Source organism: Myotis myotis, unplaced genomic scaffold (genome assembly GCF_014108235.1).
Source record: "Myotis myotis isolate mMyoMyo1 unplaced genomic scaffold, mMyoMyo1.p scaffold_m19_p_4, whole genome shotgun sequence".
In the NCBI taxonomy this organism is placed as follows: domain Eukaryota; kingdom Metazoa; phylum Chordata; class Mammalia; order Chiroptera; family Vespertilionidae; genus Myotis; species Myotis myotis.
Window position 1 is genome coordinate 124,445,641 of NW_023416346.1, and position 25,822 is coordinate 124,471,462.

At 42.2% G+C, this 25,822-nt stretch overlaps 1 protein-coding gene across 4 annotated transcripts in view; it reads left to right on the plus strand.

Annotated features, from left to right (window-relative positions):
- Nucleotides 1-6,809: 6,809 nt before the first annotated feature.
- CTPS2 (CTP synthase 2) overlaps nt 6,810-25,822 on the plus strand; it is a 133,437-nt gene continuing 114,424 nt past the window's right edge. For 2 of the 4 annotated variants that reach the window (XM_036305258.1, XM_036305262.1), the window contains exons 1-2: nt 6,810-7,134; nt 24,739-24,943. In XM_036305258.1, the coding sequence (XP_036161151.1) occupies nt 24,778-24,943 (166 nt within the window). In that variant the 5' untranslated portion in view covers nt 6,810-7,134; nt 24,739-24,777. Of the gene's footprint in view, nt 7,135-11,468; nt 11,518-24,738; nt 24,944-25,822 lie in introns of those variants that run through there. The other 2 variants (XM_036305261.1, XM_036305260.1) reach the window with 2 other exon arrangements.

Genomic DNA, 25,822 nt, shown 5'->3' on the forward strand with positions numbered 1-25,822 from the left:
TCACTTCCGGCCAAAGGCCCCGCCCCTCCGGTTGTTTATTTTGTTGACGAGTATGCGCGCGTGGAAAGCGGACAAAGGGCTTTTCCCACGAAGCCTGGCCGCGCCCCTTTCCCTGCATCGCCAGCTTTGTAGTGTTTGACCCAGGCGTGTAAACGGCGTCTTTGTCACTCTAAGCACTTTGGATGGTGGCTTAGCTTCGCCTTTTCAGGTCCAGCTGGGCCAGCCCGTGGAGGATATCTTTAGCCTCCTCCTGAGCCTGAATCAAAACTAGCTCCTCCCCCTCTCACCCCCCCCCCCCCCCCGCTCCAAAAAAAAGAAAAAAAAAACAAAAAAAACCTAGCCCAGGGCCTCTAGGTCCAACTACCAATTTACAGGGAATACAGAGGCTGGAAGAAAGTGTTAAAGGATACCATGGGATGCAGGCAACATAGAATCTAGGGGCTGTGAGAAACCACAGGACAAACGACATTGTTTATTCAAATAAATTGCAAGGCAGGGGAGAAGGGGAATTTATAGATTAAAAGCGATTTAGGAGACATAATGCATGGCAATTTGTGGATTTTATTTGGATCCTAATTGAAATAACCCCAGTGGGGTGGAAAAGTTTAACTTCATAAGAATTGGAAATTTGGTCATTGGATATAGATCATGAAATTATGGAGCTGTTAAATTTAAAATAATTGTATTTGTGGTAGAATACACAAAATTTATCATCTTAACTTTTAAGTGTACAGTACAGAAGTGTTAAGTACATTCACGTTGTTATGCAACCAATCGCCAGAACTCTTCCTATTGCAAATCAAATTGTGTATTCATTAAACAACTCTCCATTCTCCCCTCCCCCCAGCCCTTGGCAACCAAACTACTTTCTGAATGAGTTTGATTACTTCAGGAACCTCATATAATAGAATCACACCATATTTGTCTTTCTGTGACTGGCTTATTTCACTTAGCAAATGTCCTCGTGTTCATTCATTTTGTAGAATATGTCAGGATTTTTTTTTAAATTCTGCCTTAAGAAAGGCTACCTTTATTATTTTTTAAATATGTTTTGATTGATTTTAGAGAGAGGGAGTGATAGAAACATCCATGAGAAACATCAATATCTATCAGCTGCCTCCTGCACATCCCCTACTTGGGATCAAGCCAGTAACCCTGGCATGTGTCCTGGCCTGAATTGAACAGGTGCCTTCTTGGGGCATGGGTTGATGCTCAACCACTGAGCCATATTGGCCAGGCAAGAAAGGCTCCTTTAAAAAGGCTAAATAACATTCCATTGTATGTAATACCACATTTTGTTAATCCATTCATCTGTCCATAGACATAGGAATTGTTAAATTTTAAACTGTGGTAAGTGTGTGTGTGTGTGTGTGTGTGTGTGTGTGTGTGTGTTTTAATGTGTTCTTATCTTTTAGTCATACTGAAATATTTACCAATGAAATGATAAGATGCCAGCCATCCTGCTTCAAATTAATACTGGATGGGGGAAATGAGTAGGGATGTAGATGAAGCAAACCTGGCCACAGGTTGATAACTGTTAAAGTTGGGTGGTTATACTATTATGTCTGTTTTCCTATATACAGTATTTTACTTTTCCCATAATAACATGCAAGCAAACGAATAAAAAAACCCTGCCCAAGTGAACAACTACTCCTTGAGAACAGGGAGTTCATGAACATATTTCCCAAGCACAGACTCAAGCAATCTGTTGGTAAAGTACACCCATTATTCCTCCTCCTTCCAACATTTTCAGAACAGTTGCTTAGTTCCAGTGAATATATAGGGGATTGATTACAACCTGATTTTTCCTGTTCTCCAGTTTTCCAGCCTGAGGTATATTTACAATTCAGGTCCAGAACTTTAGTTTAACAAGTCCAACCCATTTTTGTTTTTTTTCCCCCAAAACAGCTTTATTCACATACTATTCAACTCACCAGTTTAAAGTGTACAATTCAATAGTTTTTGGTATATTACACTATCAATTTTTTAAATTACAGTAAATTATGTATAACATAAAATTTGTCATTTTAACCATTTTTTAAGTGTACAATTCAGTGGCATCAATGACATTCCGATCTGTTTTTAGAGTCTGGGTATTGACTCAACTTTGAAAGTCAGGAGACATCTGAGGACCAATGCCTTTCTAGGATTTATTAAGTCAGTGAGAACCTGAAAGTCAACACTTTCCAGAAAAATGATATTTGGTTCAAGTGTGATTGGAGTGAGCCTGGAATTTCAGTCAGAAGGGGGTTCTAACTCCACTTTCTAATAGGTGAATACCTTTGCCTTGGCCGGTGTTGCTCAGTTGGTTGGAGTGTCCTTCTGTACACCAAAAAGTGGCAGGTTCGATTCCTGGTCAGGGCACATACCCAGTTCAGAAAGCAACCAAGCATGATGTTTTTCTTTCCCTTCCTCTCTCTAAAATCAATTAATATATTATATATATAATGGGTGAATACCTTTGACTTCTTACTCTTCAAGTTTCTTCACCTCCAAAAGGAATATAGTACTGACCCAACAAATAGCAGAGGTGGGGCCCAGCCCATTCAGCAGTACTTTTGCTTTATCTCCAGGTGCACTCAAAACAATGGTGAATGCTGTGATCCCCAGGGGACAGACAGTTTTACAATTGTTCTGAAAGGTGGACTTCTTCAAAATAAAAGATTAAAAAAAACACACAAATCAACTTAATGATGGGCTTCTTTTCCATTTCTTTTTTATCCTCAACTCTATGCTGGTAGTAGGCTGTAAAAGAACACTTGTTGAATGAAGACACACCCTTATCCCCACACAAATTAATCAGTGTCAACCCTGTTATCAGATTTGTTTTCCTGCTCACTTTTTTCCCCATTTTGGATTAATATTACAAAAGTTATCATAAGAACCTCTGTGTATTCACAAAATATCTTTCCTCCATTAGCCTCATAGATTCATAGAATAAGAAAAAGATGAAGCTCTACACTCTGTGGTAAAGAGTCTGACTTTGGAAATGGATGTTTTCTTTTGATATCAAAGGAAAGCAGAGTTTGCCACCCCAAAATATGCCTTTTGGGGTATCGATTATTTTAAGCTGGTTATTTTCTTTTTTAATTAAATTAATTTAGTTGTTTTTTATCCTCGTCTGAGAATATTTTTCCATTGCTTTTTAGAGAGTTAGAGAGAGGGAAAGACAGAGAGAAATATCGATGTGAGAGAAACACATCGATTGGTTGTCTCCTGCACGAGCCCTGACCAGGACCTGGGCCGGGGAGGACCCTGTAACTGAGGTACATGTCCTTGGCCAGAATCGAACCTGGCATCCTTTGGTCCACAGGCTGACACTAGGGCTAAGCTGGCTATTTTCAAGAAACAAAAGACTCAGGAAGAACCTTTGACCTTCCCCCCTAACTGCCTAAAAGAATTTAGATAGGGGACCTCCTCCAGGAAGGGAGAAATAATCAGATAACTAGTTTAATATAAACCAGTGTGTGATAGACAGGGAGGAACCTAGCATGGCCTCTTTGATCAAAGTCCTCTCTGTATCATATTGTTAAAGATGGCCTAGCAAACATATAGTTACCAAACATTTGCTTTTCCGTCTCTACATGACTTGCCTTCCTTGCCTTTGGAGTCCCCCAAACACCACCCCACCTTAGCTCAAGATGGCATATAAGCCTTAACTGCCCAATTTGTCCTCAAGTTTCATATTCTTTTTTGGGGCAGTATTAAAAATATACATATTTTTATTGTTTTCAGAGAGGGGGAGGGAGAGATAGAAACATCAATGAGGAGAACTAATCATTGATTGGCTGCCTCCTGCACGCCCCCTACTGGGGATGGAACCTGAACGCAGGCATGCATCCTGACCAGGAATTGAACCTTGACCTCCTGGTTTATAGGTCGATGCTCAACCACTGAGCTACACAGGCTGGGCACCTTTTATATTCTTATGAAACCTCTGCATGCACATAAGTAAGAAATTTGATCATTTTCTCCTGTTAATCTATCTTGTGTTAATTTGATTAGTCCAGCCAGAAGAACTTAAAAGGGTAGGAGGAAAAATTATTTTTCCTCCCCTCAGTGTCCTGGTTTTGTTATTTATATTAACTAATGTACAGTACCTTTGGTCAGGGCACTCCACATCTTTAAGCCTCAGGTCCTTTATTACAAAAAAAGACCATAATTACTGTTCTGGTTGTAAAAAGGAAATGAAGTACTGAAGTGTGGAAGGAAACTATTGTAATGTACTCCGCGAATCACAGAAGGACGCCTCAAGAAGTCGAATTAAAGAGTCACATTTATTGCAATCCGGGACTATGAGGGGCCATTCCCCAAATCTCATAGTAACAAGATGGTCGCAGCTCCAGGGTTATATAGGCAAAAATCACAAAGGTATTGATTACATCTCAAGGTTTGAAATGAGGAACCTGGTTTGCAAAAAAAGCAGTTTACAGAAGCAGAAGCAGCATGTTAATTATAGTTTTGGGTCTCAGGGTCACTGAATTGATAGAAACACATTATCTAGAGCCCTCGGGTCTGGAATGAGGAACCTGGGTTAAATTTAGGCATGTTATCTAAACTACAGTTTTGGGTCTCCGGAACACTGAGTCAACAAGGATACATTAACTGGAGCCCTCTGACCCTTGGGATAACTGTGCTGTCCTTCACAGGTAAAGGAAAATGTGCTAAGACCAGTGTAACCACAACCCATGGGATATTCACATTACAATCAATAAGGCATTTAATCAAATGGGATGATTTATATAATTCAGAAAATCAAAATAACCCATCCATTGTTAAACAAAGCAAATAGGTACCATACTTCAAAACCTTGTATACATGGCAGGTGTTAACTATTACCATCATTTCAACCCATTTCACAAGCACCCTTTCTACAGGGTCCTCTGGATTCTGGAAGACTTGTTTCATAGCAATCTCTTCAACGCCTCCAGCCTTTTTTACAAGGTGTTTCCTCCTTTAAAGTTTTAATTTTAATTAATTAATTTATTTATTTATTTATTTATTTATTTGCCTTTGAGGAGGCTTGGGTCTCCCCTCTGGTTCCTATTGAGTGGAGTCTTTGCTCATTTTCCCAGAAATTGACATTAGTAACCCCTGGATCCTTACTACTTCTCCTACAACACTGTTCTGTCATTCTTAGTGGGGAGAAACTCCCTTTTGTTTTAAAACTTATTTAATTTTTCCTTACAACCCTCTACCCTACCTTGTTGCTGTCATCTATTAGCTTCATATTTACTTGGTTTCTTGGCCTCAATTGACTTCTCCAAGTTCCACCATCCTTCCAGGCCTCTTGATGTCCCTTACACTGGCCTGGTGGGCGCTAGACCCAATGCCAGCAATGCCCATCTCACTTGACTCCATTTCAGCCATCAGACCCTAAACCATGTCATCTGAAGTGCTTCCCCTTTGATGACTTCAACACCAACACCACTTTGTGGTGACAACTTGCCAGTTCCCTCATTTCTTTCTTTCTTTTTTTTTTTAAAAAAAATATTTTTATTGATTTCAGAGAGGAAAGGTGAGGGAAAAAGAGATAGAAACATCAATGATGCCGAAACCGGTTTGGCTCATTGGATAGAGCATCGGCCTGTGGACTGAAAGGTCCCAGGTTCGATTCCGGTCAAGGGCATGTACCTGGGTTGCGGGCACATCCCCAGTAGGAGATGTGCAGGAGGCAGCTGATCGATGTTTCTCTCTCATCGATGTTTCTAACTCTCTGTCTCTCTCCCTTCCTCTCTGTAAAAAATCAACAAAATGTATTTTTAAAAAAAAAGAAACATCAATGATGAGAGAGAATCATTAATTGGCTGCCTCCTGCATGCCCCCTACTGCAACCCGGGCATATGCCCTTGACCAGAATGGAACCCGGGATCCTTTAGTCCACAGGCAGACACTCTATCCACTGTGCCAAACTGGCTAGGCTCATCATTGGCTTCCCCCAAGTGGGATACAGGTCCTGCCACCACCCTGGAGTGACACCCCACCAAATCACAGCCAACGCTGCTCAGACCCCATGGTGCAAAACGTAGCCCACAGCCCAGCTCAGCCCAGAAACAGTTGCTGTGGGCGCTGGTAATGATGTCAAGTAGAAACGCCTGGTTTCCTCTCCCTAGCGACTAGCCTCCTTGGAGTTTCTTTAGCCCCAAAACACAACTTGCTTTATAGCCAGGTGCAAACATTTTACACTTTAATCAAATGCCTGTGAAGCATTTTCCCATGCCTCATATAATTTGATCCTCACAGAAGTCCTGGAGTAGGTAGATAGGAAACCCAGTGGAATCCTATTTTCTTTTTATTAGCTGGAAACCGTTGTCCATAGTTACATCCTCTCTCCTTCAGTGGTTTGGGTATGTTCTTCCCTTCATCTTAACAACCTGCTGTATCCTTTCTCAGGACCAATCATCCCTCCAGAAAAAGTCATTTCACTTATGAAGTCTTGATTGTCTGCCCCCCCCCTTTTTTTCTATGCGGGTATTTTTCTAGGAATCTTACTGATTCCAATAGATGTTTAGAACGACCCCCAGACTGAGTCTCTCAAAAGCAGGAACTCCGTTTTATTTTGGTCCTGTCCTCAGCACTTCTGCAGTTCCTGGAGCGCAGCAGGGGACCCACAAACGTCTGTGACAAGGTGAGGCTCTTTACAGTGGTGAGAACCGGACCGGAGGACCCAAGCAAGGGGCCTTGCGTGCCGAGGGGCCTGGGCTCGGTGGGAACATGGTATTCACCTGGGTCTCCGAAGGGCCTTTGCTAAATGAGCCGAGGAGGGGAGGAGCAGTCCTGGGGCAGAGCGAGGCCTGGGGCCAAGTGCCTGCAGGGCGGAGGGAGGGGAAGCTGTCTGTGCCGGAGGAGTCACTTTTTAGGCGCTGGTTTTGTTGCATTGCACAAACCTGGTGCAAACCCCAAGCTCACCAGCGTGAGTCAGCGGGGCCGGCGGCGGCAGGAGAGGGAAAGGTGGGCGAAGAGGACGGCGCGCACCCCGAGGCCTGCACCGGAGGCGGGAAGGACCCGGAGGCGACTCCGGGACACCCCTAAGGGCGGCCCCCGACCCAGCCCCACAGGTGAGCGCGGGCCGGCCGTGGGAAGGAGCCCGCCGTCCCCACCAGTCACCCTCCGGGCGCCACCACCACCGCACAGGTAATCCCCAGCCCGGCCCTCCACCGCACCCCCAGGGCCTCCGGGCCCGCGCCACCCCGCGTCCCCGGGGCCTTCCCACCCGCGCCGCCAACCCCGGCGCGCGCGCGTGAGGCCGGGAGCCTTTGTCCCCTCCCCGATGGCGCTCTCGCCCAGTCCGACAGGGGCTGGCGGCCAGGAGCATCCCCGCACCCCGCGCACGCAGACCCAACGGGGTGCGGGGCCGGGCCGCTGCGCGGGTGCCCTGCGCCGTCGGAGCCCGCCCTGCGGCGGCCGCGATCTGGGGTGGGTATTGTCGGGTCCCCCGGGTGCGTGTCTCCGCGCCCCGTTTCTCCCGGGCCTCGGGAGCCCCGGGAGCCCCGAGATGGCGTTGGCGGAAGTGAAGCCCCGCGCGGAGGGAAAGGGCCTCTCTGTCCCCGCGCCCAGCGCGCTCGCTCGTTAAACAACTACCTCCCGTTTCCCCCACATCAGCTCCTCAGGGCGCACGGTGCCGCCGCCATGACAAAATAGCTTCTTTTGGCAGCGATTTTTACAGGTTTGATGTGCAATTTACATGTCGTAAAATGTCCCCTGTTTAAATGTGCAGATCAGGGTCTGACAAATTCTACACCCGTGGATCCACTACCCTGACGCGTAGACCGTTTCCATCACTCCAGAAAGTTCCTTCGTGTCCCTTCCAGACGATCCACACGCCCCCCCCCCCCACTCCCTTCATTTCTAGCATAGCATAGTTTTGCCTGTTTGAGAACTTCATAAAATGGGATCATTCAGTAAACTCCGGTTTCTAATATTACATTTTAAATGGTCGTTGTTGACAAAGTCTCTCTTGGTGCTTTCTGATGTTTTTAGTTGCTTTAGGCCTGCGCTGCCGTGTGGCAGCCACTCGGCACCAAGAGGCTCTTGAGCACTGGAAATGTGGCGGGTCCAGTTGAGATGTGCTGTGAGTAGACACACACCTAATCTCCGAAGACTTGAGAGAGAGAGAGAGAGAGAGAGAGAGAGAGAGAGAGAGAGAGAATGAGAATGAATGTAGAATATCTCACTAATAAATTCTTATAGTGATTATGTGATAAAATGAAAGCTCTTTGGGTACATTGGATACATAAGATGATTAAAATTAACTTCATCTTTCTTTTTTAATATGGCTACTAGAGAATTCAAAATCACACAGACAGCTTGTGTAATGTTTGTATTGGACAGAAGACAGGGCAGCCCTACACATTCCATTTTACAGACAGTTGGTTCTGCTTACTGCATATGAGAGTATATGAAAACTTGTCTTCATTGGAGAGAAAAAACATCTGGATTCAAGGAAGTAGCCCGAAGAGCCTGCCTTTTCCTGCTGTTTTAAAACTTTGCTTCAAACTTTCTTGTTTACTTAAAAGAGATAAAAAGGACTAGATGTATCTTTGGCATTAAGTGACATTTTCAAAGACTTTGTAAAATATCTAATGTGCTTTAAAAAGGTATCTTCTGCTTTTGAAAATATCGAAAACTAGTAATTGCCTACACCCCAACCACCTAAATATATTAAAATTCAGCATTTTAGTGCACTTTTGACCAGTCTAAATTAAAAAATAACATATATGAGATGATATTATGTCCAATTTTATATCCCACTCTGTTCATATCACATAAGCATATCTTATATGGAAAATGCTTAGACTTTTTGACAACCACATAATGTGACTTCACATGAATACACTCCAGTTTTCTATGGCATTTTGGGGGGTTTGTTTTTGATTTTGCTAACTTTTACAAATCAGAAGTCCTTTTAATAGCGTGACAGTACCCTAATAAGATACAATTACAGCACCGCTTATTTGCCCCTTAATTGCACAGGAAAGGTGAAGTCCAAGTGGGCAGGGAACTTGACTTTTTGTTCACCCCCATATCCCTGGACCATGGAACATGTCTAGCATATATAATAGACATTCAGTAAACATTTTTTTAAAATTAAATCTTTATTGTTCAGATTATTACAATTGTTCCTCTTTTTCCCCCCCATAGCTCCCCTCCACCCAGTTCCCCCCCCACCCTCCGCCCTCACTCCCCGAACTGTCCTCATTCTTAGGTGCACGATTTTTGTCCAGTCTCTTCCCGCATCCCCCACACCCCTTTCCCCCCCAAGAATAGTTAGTCCACTCCCTTTCTATGCCCCTGATTCTATTTTAATCACCAGTTCATTCTGTTCATCAGATTATTTATTCACTTGATTTTTAGATTCACTTGTTGATAGATGTGTATTTGTTGTTCATAATTTGTATCTTTACCTTTTTCTTCTTCCTCTTCTTTTTTTTTAAAAAAAAACTTTTTATTCTGATACAATTTCCGACTTACAGAAAAGTTACAATAGTACAAAGAATTCTCAGATACCCTTCACCAGAGTCCCCAAATGTTAAATTTAACATTTTCGTTTTATCCTTCTTCCTCCTTTCTCTTTCAACCTGATGGTCCAAAATTTCGAGTATAAATTCAAAAACACAGCAATAACAAAACTGAGGAATATAAAAACATTTCACAAAAAAACTATTCTGATTTTCAATTTTATGTGCTATTTGTTTAAAGCTGAATAAATATATCCAAGTTTCATCTAGTAGAAGAATGTGTCAGTCAAGCAATTAATTCACATTGGCTATTACTCAACACTTAAAAGTTGAATGTTGCCCTAACCGGTTTGGCTCAGTGGATAGAGCGTCGGCCTGCGGACTGAAGGGTCCCAGGTTCGACTCCGGTCAAGGGCATGTGCCTTGGTTGTGGGCACATCCCCAGTGGGGAGTGTGTGGGAGGCAGCTGATCAATGTTTCTCTCTCATTGATGTTTCTGACTCTCTATCCCTCTCCCTTCCGCTCTGTAAAAAATCAATAAAACATATTTTTAAAAATGTTTACCTTATTATAATTTTAATAATTTCAATTGTGTTCTTTCCTTCTCCAATTTCCTATAAGTCCTGCTTCCTGCTGTTCTGTAAAACTGACATTGTATTCTAGTTCTGCACAATTGCCAAAATTATTTGTCTCAAAGCAAGACGACTGCAAGGCACATTTTCTTTTTTGTTTTAAAATTCTACCATACAAAATGCACTATTATGGGGAAAATAATATTTGTGGGTTACAAATGACTGTATCCTATTACTAAATTGAATCAGGTTTCCAATCTATTTCCTTATATTCTTTTCTTTAAAAATATATTTTTGATATCAGAGAGGAAGGGAGAGGGAGATAGAAACATCGATGAGAGAGGATCACTGGGGCTGCTTCCTGCATGTGCCCCAGTGGGGTCTGAGATAGCAACCCAGGCATGTGCCCCTGACCGGAATCGAACCTGGGACCCCTCAGTGCGCAGGCCGATGCTCTATACACTGAGCCAAACCGGCCAGGGCTATTTCCTTATATTCTTGGTATTAAAAACAATTTTTATTCATTGTGAATTACCAAAATGGAGCTACTCTCCATTTGTAGTATTCAATGCTTCATTAGGAGGTTCCACAAAGTATGCGCTGACTATTGGTTCCTGTAACTTTGTAAAAGCTTGAGAGCAGATTGACTTCTTTTGGCTCCTGGGAGCCAACAGTAGCCATGATTTATTCACCTAATTGTTTCTAAACACAAAGAATCTATTAGCGTTTACTTCAAGCGACTCTGTATCAGATGGAATATTTTTGGAAAAACAAAAAAGAAAGCCAAAATATCTTGCCTTTGGGGATCCTGCAGAGACATGGACCTCTTGTGGTTGTTATTGCTAGATTGAGGTAGAATTTATAACCACTACAGTGTACACATCAAGTACATAGCTCAATAAACAGCATTGTGCGTCTGTACACCTAACCACCACTTGTGTCAAGATACAGAACTTTCCCAGCTCCCTCCTGGTCTGTACTCCCCCATTAAACCATACCGCGCAGCTATAGCTGCTTAATTCTGAAGCCATGGTTTCCTCTAAGACTGGCCTTCACTGAATTTATTTCTAGTATGAAATAGGTCTTTTCTTACTAAGAGTGCAGATCGACCACCAGGTACCAATTTATTCATTCGCATCACACAAAAGCTCTTCCCAAACTTGGGCTATTTCAGGGCTTCAGGATTTTCATAGTCTCCACGGTTCTTGCAAAGGTTCTTCCATTCAGGCGGATTGTGGTCCACAGGCCTAGTGCTTGACGTCGTCCGCCAAGATCTCGGGTGCACAAGAATGCCCTTAATGCACGCATACCTTTCCTGGAGTCAACGGCCTTTTCCTCCTAAACCTGGTGTCCAGGTCATTCCCTCCCAATAAAATCTAGACATTATGCCCTGTGAATAAAAGCTTACGTTTTTTCTTTGCTCGTAGAAAAACAGGGAAAATGGGACCTTATGCGGCAACTGGAAAGAGCGATGCAACTACGAGCTGGTAAAATTACTAACGAGGAAAATCAACACGTAAAGGGGATGTGGGTGCGAAGGCAGTAAGGACTAGTGATACCATAATAGCGGAGGTGGTGGGGAAGGGTACGCTTTGTAAACTGCAAGGCGCTGCAGTATTATTATTATTATAGGGAGCACTGGGGGGTGAGAGGTGCGTGAGTGACCAGGCTTCGGCCTCCTGGTCTGGTCCTTAGCGGTCTTGGGCCGGAGCCGTTATATTCGCGATTCATAATGTACTTCTGCTGCCCTGGTCTTGTCACCCGAAACCAAGTGCTCAACTCACCTTTCCGGGGAAGCACAGCCACTCGGTTCCCACCTTCATGAACACTCCCAGGGCGCAGGCACGGAGGTTCATGCTCGCCCGCCCCCCCCCCCCCCCCCAAGCGCTGCGTTCTGCGCAGGCACAGCAAGCCGGGGCGCCGCGCTCCGCCTGTCTCTTCCTCTTCTTTTTTTTATTTATTTATTTATTTATTTTTTTTATTAGTTAAGGTATTACAAATGTGTCCTCATCCCTCCCATTAATCCCCAACCTCCCCCCCACACACACTCATGCTCCCATCCCCCTGTTGTCCATGTCCATTGGTGTGGCTTATATACATGTATACAAGTCCTTCGGTTGATCTCTTCCCCTTACCCCCGCCCTCCCCTACTTTCCTTCTGGGGATTGATAGCCTGATTGCTGTTTCTCAGTCTTTGAGTCTGTCCCTTTTCATCAGTCTATGTTGTTCTCTATAATCCACAAATGAGTGAGATCATGTGGTATTTATCTTTCTCTGACTGGCTTATTTCACTTAGCATAATGCTCTCCAGTTCCATCCATGCTGTTGCAAAAGGCAAGAGTTCCTTTTTTTTTACCGCAGCATAGTATTCCATTGTGTATATGTACCACAGTTTTCTAATCCACTCATCTGCTGATGGGCACTTAGGCTGTTTCCAAATCTTAGCTATGGTGAATTGTGCTGCTATGAACATAGGGGTGCATATATCCTTTCTGATTGGCGTTTCTGGTTTCTTGGGATATATTCCTAGTAGTGGGATCACTGGGTCAAATGGGAGTTCCATTTTTAGTCTTCTGAGGTAGCTCCATACTGTTCTCCACAGTGGCTGCACCAGTCTGCATTCCCACCAGCAGTGCAGAAGGGTTCCTTTTTCTCCACATCCTCTCCAACACTTGTTGTTTGTTGATTTGTTGATGATAGCCATTCTGACAGGTGTGAGATGATAACGCATTGTCGTTTTGATTTGCATCTCTCGTATAATTAGTGACTTTGAGCAGGTTTTCATATGTCTTTCGGCCTTCTGTATGTCCTCTTTCGAAAAGTGTCTATCTAGGTCCGTTGCCCATTTTTTTATTGGATTGTTTATCTTCCTTTTGTTAAGTTTCATGAGATCCCTGTAAATGTAGGAAATTAAACCCTTATCGGTGGTATCATTGGCAAATATGTTCTCCCATGTAGTGGGTCTTCTTGTTGTTTTGTTGATGGTTTCCTTTGCTGTGCAAAAGCTTTTTATTTTGATGTAGTCCCATTTGTTTATTTTCTCTTTAGTTTCCATTGCCCTAGGAGCATTATCAGAGAAGAAATTTCTTCGGCATATGTTTGCGATTTCGCTGCCTGTGGATTCCTCTAGTATTTTTATGGTTTCCCGTCTTACGTTTAAGTCTTTTATCCATTTTGAGTTTATTTTTGTGTATGGTGTGAGTTGGTGATCTAGTTTCATCCTTTTGCATGTATCTGTCCAATTTTCCCAACACCATTTATTGAAAAGACTGTCTTGACTCCATTGTATGTTCTTGCCTCCTTTGTCGAATATTAATTGGGCATAGTGGTTTGGGTTGATTTCTGGGGTCTCTATTCTATTCCATTGATCTATATGTCTGTTCTTGTGCCAGTACCAAGCTGTTTTAAGAACAGTGGCTTTGTAATACAGTTTGATATCTGGTATTGAGATCCCACCTACTTTGTTCTTTCTGAGGATTGTTGCAGCTATTCGGGGTCTTTTTTTATTCCAGATGAATTTTTGGAACGTTCGTTCTAGATCTGTGAAATATGCTGTTGGTAATTTAATGGGGATTGCATTGAATCTATAAATTGCTTTGGGTAGTATGGACATTTTGATGATGTTGATTCTACCAATCCATGAACTTATTCTTCCATCTGTTTATGTCTTCCTCTATCTCTTTTTTCAGTGTCCTGTAGTTTTCAGCATATAAGTCTTTTACCTCCTTAGTTAAGTTTATTCCTAGGTATTTTAATTTTTTTGGTGCAATGGTAAATGGGATTGCTTCTGTAGTTTCACTTTCTGTAAGTTCACTATTGGTGTAAAGAAATGCCATGGATTTCTTAGCATTAATTTTGTATCCTGCTACATTGCCGAATTCATTTATTAAGTCTAATAATTTTTTGATGGAGTCTTTAGGGTTCTGTATGTACAGTATCATGTCATCTGCAAATAAGGACAGTTTTACTTCTTCTTTTCCAATCTGGATGCCTTTTATTTCTTCTTCGTGTCTGATCGCAATGGCTAGTACTTCCAGTACTATGTTGAACAGGAGTGGTGAGAGGGGGCATCCCTGTCTTGTTCCTGTTTTTAGGGGGAATGGTTTTAGTTTTTGCCCATTGATTATGATGTTGGCTGTGGGTTTGTCATATATGGCTTTTATTATGTTGAGGTATGATCCCTCAGTTCCTATCTTGCTGAGAGTTTTTATCAAGAAAGGGTGTTGGATTTTGTCAAATGCTTTTTCCGCATCAATTGATATGACTATGTGGTTTTTCTCTCTCAATTTGTTTATGTGATGTATCACATTTATTGATTTGCGGATATTGTACCATCCTTGCATCCCTGGGATAAATCCTACTTGGTCATGGTGTATGATCTTTTTGATGTACTGCTGGATCCTATTTGCTAGGATTTTGTTGAGGATTTTGGCATCTATGTTCATGAGGGATATTGGCCTGTAATTCTCTTTCATTGTATTGTCTTTATCTGGTTTTGGGATTAGGGTGATGTTGGCTTCATAGAATGAGCTGGGAAGTGCTCCTTCCTCTTGGATCTTTTGACATAGTCTGAGGAGGATAGGTTTTAGGTCTTCCTTGAATGTTTGGTAAAACTCCCCTGTGAAGCCATCTGGCCCCGGGCTTTTGTTTGCTGGAAGCTTTTTGATTACTGCTTCGATTTCCTCCATAGTTCTTGGCCTATTGAGATTTTTAGATTCTTCCTGGTTAAGTTTTGGAAGGTTGTATTTATCTAGGAATATGTCCATTTCCTCCAGATTGTCTAGTGTGTTGGAGTAGAGTTGTTCATAGTATTTTCTAACAATCCTTTGTATTTCTATGGGGTCTGTTGTTATTTCTCCTCTTTCATTTCTGATTTTGTTTATTTGGGTCCTCTCTCTTTGTTTCTTGGTGAGCCTGGCTAGAGGTGTATCAATCTTGTTTATCCTTTCAAAGAACCAGCTCTTGGTTTTGTTGATCTTTTGTATTGTTTTTTTGGTCTCTATGTCGTTTATCTCCGCTCTGATCTTTGTTATTTCCTTCCTTCTGCTTACAGTGGGCTTTTTTGTTGCTCTCTTTCTAATTCTTCAAGTTGTAGAGTTAGGTCATTTATTCTCATTGTTTCTTGTTTCTTGCAGTAGGCTTGTAGAGCTATGAACTTCCCTCTCAAGACTGCTTTTGCTGTGTCCCATAGGTTTTGGATTGTTGTGTTTTCATTGTCATTTGTTGCCATGATGTTTTTTATTTCTTCTTTGATCTCACTGGTGACCCAGTCGTTGTTTAATAGCATGCTATTTAGTCTCCATGTGTTTGATTTTTTTGGATTGTTTTTGTTGTAGTTGATTTCCAGTTTTATGCCTTTGTGGTCTGAGAAGATACTTGATATGATTTCAATTTTCTTGAATTTGAAGAGACTTTGTCTGTGACCCAATATATGGTCTATCTTTGAAGATGACAAATGTGCACCCGAGGAGAATGTATATTCTGTGACTTTGGGGTGAAATGTTCTGAAGATGTCAATTAATTCCATCTGATCTAGTGAGTCATTTAGGATTGATGTTTCTTTGCTGAGTTTCTGTTTAGAGGATTTGTCCAGTGGAGATAATGGGGTGTTAAGATCCCCTACTATGATTGTATTGCTGTCAATCTCTCCCTTGATCTTCTCCAGAAGATTTCTTACGTATTTGGGTGCTCCTATATTGGGTGCATATATATTTACCAGAGTTATTTCTTCTTGTTGGACTGCTCCCTTTAGTATTATGAAGTGGCCTTCTTGATCTCTTTTTATGTCCTTCACTTTGAGATCTAATTTGTCAGATATAAGTATTGCTACCCCGGCTTTTTTTTCACTTCCATTGGCCTGAAAAACCTTTTTCCATCCCTTCACCATCAGTCTGTGTGCGTCTTTTTTTGTGAGGTGGGTTTCCTGTAGAAAGCAGATATATGGGTCATGTTTTCTTATCCACTCATTTACCCTATGCCTTTTGACTGGGGAATTTAATCCATTTACATTTAAAGTTATTATTGATAGAAACTTGTTAGTCGCCATTTTTGTTCTTTACCGCTGCGTTCCTTCTTTGTTTCCTGTTTTTTCTATTTACAGCAGACCCTGTAGCATTTCTTGCATTGCTGGTTTGGTTGTAATAAACTCCCGTAGACCGTTTTTGTCTGTGAAGCTCCTGATTTGACCCTCAATTTTGATTGATAGCCTCGCTGGGTATAGTATTCTCGGATTCAGACCCTTCCTTTGCATGACTTTGTATATTTCATTCCATTCCCTTCTTGCCTGATGTGTTTCTGTTGAGAAATCGGTCGCTAGTCTGATGGGGGATCCTTTGTAGGTAACTTTCTGTCTCTCTCTGGCTGCTTTTAAGATTCTTGCTTTGTCGTTGGTGTTTGCCAATGTAATTATTATGTGCCTTGGTGTCGGTCTTTTCGGGTTCATTTTGTTTGGGACTCTGTGAGCTTCTTGGATTTGTGTGAGTTTCTTCCTCCCTATATCAGGGAAATTTTCTGTTACTATTTTTTCAAACAGGTTTTCTATTCCTTGCTCAGTTTCCTCTCCTTCTGGCACCCCTATTATTCAGATGTTGTTTCGTTTAGCATTGTCCCAGAGTTCTCTTAGGCTCTCCTCCTGCTTTTTAATTTTTTTTTCTAGAAGCTGTTCTGTTTGGGTATTTTTTTCTACCTTGTCTTCTAGCTCGCTGATGCGGTCCTCTGCTTCTTCTAGTCTACTGTTGATGCTTTCTATTGAGTTCTTTATGGCAGTGATGTCGTTTTTCATTTCTTCTTGGTTTCTCTTCATTTCCTCTTGGTTCTTCTTCATTTCCTCTTGGTTCCTACACATATTGTTGAATTGGTCTTCCATTTTTTTCATCCACCTTATGACCATTACTCTGAATTCTTTCTCTGACAGGTTGCTTGCCTCCATTGCCTCCATTTCGTTTACTTCCTTTTCTGATGATGCCTGTTTTTCTCTCATATTTGGGTTGGTTCTTTGTTTCACCATGATTTCTCTTCTCAAGGTGTTTGGTTATGTAGTTCTCTCTCTGCTGCGCTGATTCAAAGGCACAAAATACAACACAACAAGGCACAACGTACAAGGCAACAAACTAAATGCATTCACGATATTAATAACCCCAAATAAAGGTGACCCCCCGAGTGAAGAGAATTAGGGGATATAGAAGAAAAAAGAGAAAAAGATTAAAGAGAAAAATAAAAAACAAAAAGGAGTGCCGAAATGAGATTGGGAAAAGGGAGAGAAGAAAAAAACCAAAAAAAAAAAAAAAAAAAAAAAAAAAGTAAGAGAATGAAATAGAGGTGGGGAAGAGGCTATTTGTATGGGGAGAGCGAGGGATTGGAAATTAGATATATAAGTAGGGTGAAATTTAGACAGTGGTTAGAAAGAAGGAATAGGTAAAATCCAAAGCAGGGCCAAAACCGGTTTGGCTCAGTGGATAGAGCGTCGGCCTGCGGACTGAAAGGTCCCAGGTTCGATTCCGGTCAAGGGCATGTACCTGGGTTGCGGGCATATCCCCAGTGGGAGATGTGCAGGAGGCGGCTGATCGATGTTTCTCTCTCATCGATGTTTCTGACTCTCTGTCTCTCTCTCTTCCTCTCTGTAAAAAATCAATAGAATATATTTAAAAAAAAAAAAAAATCCAAAGCAGGAATAGGGTAAGAGAAACAGGACAACAAAAGGGGAAAAGTGAGGAAGAGAGTTTTGGCTTAAGGGTAAATGTGAGCTAGAGAGAAATGATGCTAAAGGAATGATGAAAATAGTGTGTATAACACTAATCCCAAAATAAAATAAAGAAAAATTAAAAACATAATAAAAAATAAAATGACACTTGAAAAAATGGTAAAAGGATAGCAATAATACTGGTTAAAAAAATGTAGTAATTAAAAAGGTAAAATCAAGTGATGAAAAAAATAAAAAATAAAAAAAAAATAAAATAAAATAGGTTCTTAATGAAATGGTGAAAAAAGAATTAAAAAAAATATATATATATGTAAAAATATTCGGAAGTGAAGGTGCTTCAGATCTTCCACTCTTCTTTTTGGCACGCCTCAGTCCTGCCAGGCATTCAGGGGAGTGTTGAACTTCCCTGCGATACACTGTCCCTCCGTGCAGTAAACCACAGACCTGATTTTAAGGCAGCTTGTATTTGTTTACCAGACTGCCTTTATTTGTGATCGCAGAAGAGACAGTTCGTGGCTCTGCCTCTGGGTGGCAGTGTGTCTGGATTGACCTCCGAGGCTATAAGTCCTCTCTATCAGTAGGGTTTTTTTTTTTTTTCCTCTATGGTATTGGGAACTGATTCAGGAAAGACCACTGCCCAGAGCTGGTTCCTTGCCACTGCCCGCTGTTTCCCAGGCTCCCCAAAAAGAACTTTCCCCTACAGGCTCTGTGAATGACCCCAACTGGGGAATCCCATGCACTGGGTTTAATAATCAAATGCACGGATCTAAGGGGAACTGTAACAAGAGCCTGATAGTTGTGCGAATTCGCAAGCCTCCACCTTCCAGGTCTGCGCACAGTCTCCGCGCGCAGTCTCCGCGCGCTCACTCGCCCCTGGCACCAAGCAGCCAGCAGATTGGCAAAGTCCAAGGCTGCTCCCTTACATCCAGTCCAGCTATGGGCTCATTTTTCGCGTTCCCTTCTGCCAGCAGCCCTGTGGGGCCCCTTCCCCACTCGCGGGTCACGCTGGTCCCAACGGCTGCAGACTCTGTGGGGCGCAGATTCCGCCCCGCACGCGCGCGAGCTCGGTCCTCCCTCCAACCCGAACTTCAAACCGCACCTTTAGGGGATGTCCAACCTTTCCGTGAGAAGAAGCAGTGCTCGTCTGAGTTCAGGCAGTGACGCTGCTTGAATCCCTTGTTTCCAGGTTAGTAGCTGGTCTCTGGATGCCGGCAACAAGCACCCAAGATGGCGCAGTCTCCGCTGCTTAGCTGGCGCACCACGAGAGGCTTCAGCCGCAGTCTCCGACCGTCCTTTTTTTCCTGGGGGTTCTCGGTCTTTCCTAGCTGCAGACAGTCTCTCAGCTGAAAATCCTCTGCCTATTCGGGCTGCATGTTACCCGTTTCAGCTGCTCACCCTTATCTGCTCCAGGACAAGGCACAGGACACGTCCGTTTATACCGCCGCCATTTTTCCTCTCTCCTCCTCTTCCTTTTCTTAAAGGATACCTTTCAGCATTTCATATAATACTGGTTTGGTGGTGATGAACTCCTTTAGCTTTTCCTTATCTGTGAAGCTCTTTATCTGACCTTCAATTCTGAATGATAGCTTTGCTGGATAAAGTAATCTTGGTTGTAGGTTCTTGGCACTCATCACTTTGAATATTTCTTGCCACTCCCTTCTGGCCTGCAAAGTTTCTGTTGAGAAATCAGCTGACAGTCGTATGGGTATTCCCTTGTAGGTAACTGAGTTTCTTTCTCTTGCTGCTTTTAAGAGTCTCTCTTTGTCTTTTGCTCTTGGCATTTTAATTATGATGTGTCTTGGTGTGGTCCTCTTTGGATTCCTTTTGTTTGGGGTTCTCTGCGCTTCCTGGACTTGTAAGTCTATTTCTTTCACCAGGTAGGGGAAGTTTTCTGTCATTATTTCTTCAAATAGGTTTTCAATCTCTTGCTCTCTCTCTTCTTCTGGCACCCCTATAATTCGGATGTTGGTACGCTTGAAGCTGTCTCAGAGGCTCCTTACACTATCTTCGTATTTTTGGATTCTTTTTTCATTTTGCTTTTCTGGTTGGGTGTTTTTTGCTTCTTCGTATTTCAAACCTTTGACTTGATTCTTGCGATCCTCTAGTCTGCTGTTGGAACTCTGCATAATATTCTTTATTTCAGTCCGTGTATGCTTAATTTCTAGTTGGTCCTTTTTCATAACCTCGAGGGTCTCACTAGATTTCTTGAGGGTCTCACTACATTTATCAGTGGTCTCACCAGACTTTTTGAGAGTCTTACTAAATGTATCAGCGGTTTCTAGAAAGGTCTTTAAAAACCTTAAAATTATAAAATAAAAAAAAAAAAAAAAAAAAACCTTAAAAGTGTGGTTTTGAACTCTATATCCAGTAGTTTGCTTTCCTCCTTTTCTTTCATTTGTGTCCTGTTTCTTTGTCTCTGCATTTTTTTTATGCTTCCCTGTGTTGATGGAGTGGCTTTCTGTGCTAGGTGTCCTATAGGGCCCAGTGGCTCAGCCTACCCAATTACCAGAGGTGGACACTCTTGGTGCACCCCCTTGTGGGCTGTGTGCACAGTCTTGTTGTAGTTAAGTCTTGATTGTTGTAGGTATCACTGGGAGGAATTGACCTCCATGCCAATTGGCTGTGAGAATCAGCTGTGTCTGCAGTGGGAAAACTTCTGTGTTGGAGACACCCCTCCGGGGCAAGACTTGCTTCAGTGGGGCTTTGGTGCTCACTGAGCCTGCCCCCTGAGTGTGTCCTTTATGGATCCGAGGATCTGCAATCTGGATGGTCCCACTCTGACCACCGGGAACACTGGCTCCTGGATCTCTAAGCAGGTGCTAATCTAGCCTCTGCCTGAGGCTACCCAGCAGGAGCTCAGCTGTGAAGCAATGCGAGTTGCCCTGGGGCCTTGGGCCAGCTGCAGTTTGTTAGGTAATTTTCAGATTGCAAAGGGCCAGGCCTTTCATATGCAAAAGCTGGCCCACAGCTTGGGTGGGGCGGGGGTCCCAGGGGATCAACAGGGCGGAGCAAGCAGCTATGGTTGCCCTCAGAGGCCCCACTTCTCAGTGTCCCAGCAGTCACTGCAAGCACCTCCGAGAGAAAGCTGCCCTCGAATTCCAACCGATGCCAGACAGCCCAGTTTCTCCCATAGGAGTCTGGGTCCCCAGAGACTCGCCTGGAACTGTAGCTCAGAGCTTGAGATTCTCTCCTGATTGAAAAAGACAACCATGTCCTCAGCCCTCTCCGCGTGCGCCTCCGTACCTCTGTACTTTACTTCCGCACTGCAGCTCCTCTGAGTCTTGGTATGCTTTTCTCTTTCCTTCTAGTTGTAGAATTTCCACTCAGCCAGCCTTCCTGTGGTTCTGGATGATGTCTGTTCCATCTTTTAGTTGTATTCTTGAAGTGGTTGTGCTAAGCAGCAATCTCCGGTGTTTATCTATGCCGCCATCTTGGTTTTTTCTCAGTAAACATTTGTGAGGCAATTGAATTGGGGAGGAGATGGCTCTGGAAAATGATAACGGCTAACTTTCTTTTAGCACTTGGGTACTCTGCCACACACCTCTATAAGGCAGGCACTGTTATGATCTCTGCGTAATACATAGGTAGAGAAAACCGAAGTTTAGAAAAGTTGAAGTTTCCTAGGGCCATAGCTGTAAATGACAGCCAGCATTTGAATCTAGGCTCTCTGACTCCAGAGGAGGGCCACTTATCATAGTAGAAGAAATCGCCAGTGGGAGGAGTCAGGGAAGGCTGTGAAGAAATGACCACTATTAGTGACTACTTGGGCCAGTAGGAGTGGAAAGAGACGAACATTCAGATCCATTTTGGATATGCACTCGGGGTTTGGATTGAGAATCTTTTAAGCTAAACTAGCTCGGTGAGTGGATGACCAGGTGGCATTGAAGGAGATTTAACTATACTGTGTATTGAAAAGCAGGCCCAAGGACTTAGGGCGGCCATTTTGGATGAGACATATATATTGTGGATGGCTTCAATTTATTTGTCCTGACCATGGTCAGCTAGTTCAAACTGAACTCACAGCTCAGAGTGAGATAACTTTACACCTTTAAGTTTCACATAGTTTGCTTTGAATGATAAGCAGAGGAAACTACAAAATCAGGATAGGCTTTTCTTTGAGGAGGACAGAAATGATTTTTATTACCCATTTATCTTACTTGTCCATACTCCTCAAAGAAAAGCCCATCCTGATTCTGTGCTTAATTTCCAAGTATTTTTTAAAAGTTAAAAAAATATTTTTATTGATTTCAGAGAGGGAGGGAGAAAGAGAGAGAGATAGAAATATCAGTGATCAGAGAGAATCATTGATCAGTTGTCTCCTGCATGCCCCACACTGGGGATCAAGCCTGCAACCTGGACATGTGCCTGGACTGGGTAAGAATCAAACTGAGGCCCCCTGGTTCATAGGTTGACACTCAACCACTGAGCCATGATGGCTGGGTTAAAGATTTTTTTTAAAATATATTTTTGTTGATTTTTTACAGAGAGGAAAGGAGAGGGATAGAGAATCAGAAACATCGATGAGAGAGAAACATCGATCAGCTGCCTCCTGCACACCTCCCACTGGGGATGTGCCCGCAACCAAGGTAGATGCCCTTGACTGGAATCGAACCTGGGACCCTTCAGTCCGCAGGCCGACACTCTATCCACTGAGCCAAACCGGTCAGGGCTAAAGATTTTTTTAAAAATTGATTTCAGAGAGGAAGGGAGAGGGAGAGAGAGATGGAAACATCAATGATGAGAGAGAATCATTGATTAAAATATTTTTTAAAATTGTGAATTATAATAGAAAGTGGGATTTATAGTTATTAGTTTTTGTTAGTTTTCTTCTCTTTTGCAGTGGTCTTACTCAGTTGCCCATTTAGCTGCCATCCCTGACTACGAAAATCATGCTGTTAAGGCTTACTTTCACATGCATGGTGAAATGGCGAGAATGAAGGCATAGGCTCAAGGGGAAAACAGTGGTTCTCAAAGTAGAGAAGGCCAAGTAGCTATTGGGCTGCCTGCCTGCCAGTCAAAGAGTTTGTATCAGACAGCCACAGAAAAGTCAAATAAAATTTCCTTATGACATAATACATTTCCCCCCTGCTTGGATATTCCTGCATGGTAAAACTGATAGGTAATGAAAAAAATTCAGTTAAGGAAGACACATTTATTCTTATTAATAGTGATGTTAATAGCTCACCTTCTTAAGTTCTTACTATCAGTTAATGTAGGGATTGATTTTGACCCTCCATACCAGGTACCAGCAAACATTTTCTGTTAAAGACCAGATAGTAAATATTTCAGGTGTCGTGGGCCATAGGTCTTTGTTGTCACAACTACTCAGCTCTGCCATTGTACAAAGTAAGTGAACATAGACACTATATAAATGAACGGGTGTGTCTGTGTGCTAATAAAACTTGATTTATGGGCACAAGTTTGAGTATCATATAATTTTAATGTCATGAAATATTATTTTGATCTTTTGTAAATCATATAAAATATAAAAAACAGTCTTAGCTTGGGGACCTTGCAAAAACAGACAGTGGGCCAGGTGTGAGGTGAGCAGTGGGCCCTGGTTTGCTTACCTCTGATCTATATCTTTGCTCAATTAAACCTCAGAACCACCTAGGAAATCTATTTTATGTTGGCACACTTAAATATTGATTTAAAAAAAAATAGACTGTTTAGAGCAATATTAGGTTTGCAGCAAAACTGAGCAGAAAGTACTGAGTTCCCATATACCACCTGTCCCATGAGCACAGCCTTCTCCATTATCAACATCCCAAACCAGAGCAATACATTTATTACAATCAATGAACCCATGTTGGCACAATCTTATCACCCAAAGTCATGGTTACATTAGAATTTGCTCTTGATGTTGTACATTCTATATAGACTTAGACAAATGTATAATGACATGTATCCACCATTGTAGTATCACACAGAGTAGTTTTACTGCCCTAAAAATCCTCTGTACTCCACCTATTCATCCCTCCATCCCCCCAACCACTGTCAACCACTGATCTCTTTTTTTAAAAAATTGAATTCAGAGAAGAAGGGAGAGGGAGATAGAAACATCAATGATGAGAGAGAATCATTGAATGGCTGCCTCTTGCACACCCCGCACTGGGGACCGAGCCCACAACCCAGGCATGTGCCCTTGACTGGAATTGAACCTGGGACCCTTCAGTCCACATGCTGACAAACTATCCACTGAGCCAAACCAGCTAGGGCATAACCACTGATCTCTTTACTGTCTCCATAGTTTTGCCTTTTCCAGAGCATCATACATTTGAAATCCTACAGTATGTAGCCTTTTCAGATTGGCTTCTTTCACTTTGTAATATGCATTAAGTTTCCTCCATGTCTTTTCATGGCTTGACAGCTCATTTCTTTTTAGTGCTGGATAATATTTTAAGGGACTGGTATTTTTATTCCATTTCACAGATGAAGAAACAGGCACAGAACGTATTAGCTTGCCCCGGTACAGCTTGTACAGCTCTGTCTGACAACAGTGCCTGATCTCATAAATTTTACCATGCCGCTGAATCCCAGAGAAATCTATTTTCTCATGATGAAGTTTGTCATATGACAGAGTTGGGGTAAATGGAAAATCAGGGCAATGGAGCCAGCCCCTCTACTTGCAGAAAATAGCCACAGCTTCCTGCATATTGACAAAAATAAAAAATCAGAGGATATGACTTTGTTTCAAAAGTTTCAGTCCTGTCTGGGTAGTTCAGTTGGTTAGAGCATCATCTGGATATGCCAAGGTTGTAGGTTCGGTCTCCGGTCAGAGCACATACAAGAATCAACCAGTTGATGCATAAATAAGTGGAACAAAAACTCTTTCTCTCTCTCAAATCAATAAATAAAAAATATCTGATGGTTTTAAATTTTTTAAAATTTTAACTATTTAGTTAAGAAAATGCTGTGTGCTTTTGAAATTCTGGTTTAACACACACTCTGCTTTACTGGTTTGAGAAAATGTTTCTCTTCCCTGACCCTTAATTTCATTACCTTTCAGATTCTATCTGGGTGCTGACACCCAGCCATTCCTCTACCAATGAAGTACATCCTAGTCACCGGTGGGGTGATCTCGAGCATTGGGAAAGGGATCATCGCGAGCAGCATTGGGACGATTCTAAAATCATGGGGACTCCGAGTTACCGCCATCAAAATCGACCCCTATATCAACATCGATGCAGGCACTTTTTCACCTTATGAGCACGGTATGAAAGAGAACCACTTCCTCCCTTATAAAGCGCTGAGTTAAATTGCAGTTCTTTCTTACATGTTGGTTAATTTCTTTAAGATAGAGTTCCAGAAGTAGAGTTGCTGGATCATATGTTATGAACATGTGAATGTTTTCATGGTCATTGATGCATTGTTCAGGTTGCTGATGGCATTCCAAATCAGTCCACCCTTTTGGAAAACTGTGGGAGGACACCATTTTCATTGTAGCTTTTGCAGTATGGACTATGTTTTGTTTAATCATAAAGGTAATAGATTTCTCTTAACATTTTATCATTAAGAGAAAATTTCAAACAATATGGTATATATTGACAATTATATTGACAATATAGAATGACATGAAGAAAATTTCCCACTTCTTGAAGTGACTATTATTAATGTGGACATTTCAATGTATATAGTAATTATTTTTTTTAAAAAAGCATTAGCCCTTAAATACTTTCTTTTTAAAAATTTTACATACATGCAGGAAAATGCATAAATTATAAATGTACCACTTGATGAAATGATTATACTGTGTAATCAGCCCCTAGATCAATAAACAGAATCTCCCTTTGCCTCCAAACCACCAGGGTAACTACTATCCTGTCTTCTAACACCATAGATTAAGTTTGCTTGTTGTTGTTTGTTTGTTGCTTTTTATTTCAGAGAGAGGAAGGGAGAGGTCAAGAGAGATAGAAACAGCAATGATGAGAATCATTGATTGGCTGCCTCCTGCACGCCACCTACTGGGGATCAAGCCCAAAACTTGGGCATATGCCCTGACTGGGAATTGAACCATGACCTCCTGGTTCATGGGTCCATGCTCAACCACTGAATCACACTGGTCAGGCTAGTTTTGCTTGTTTTTGAACTTT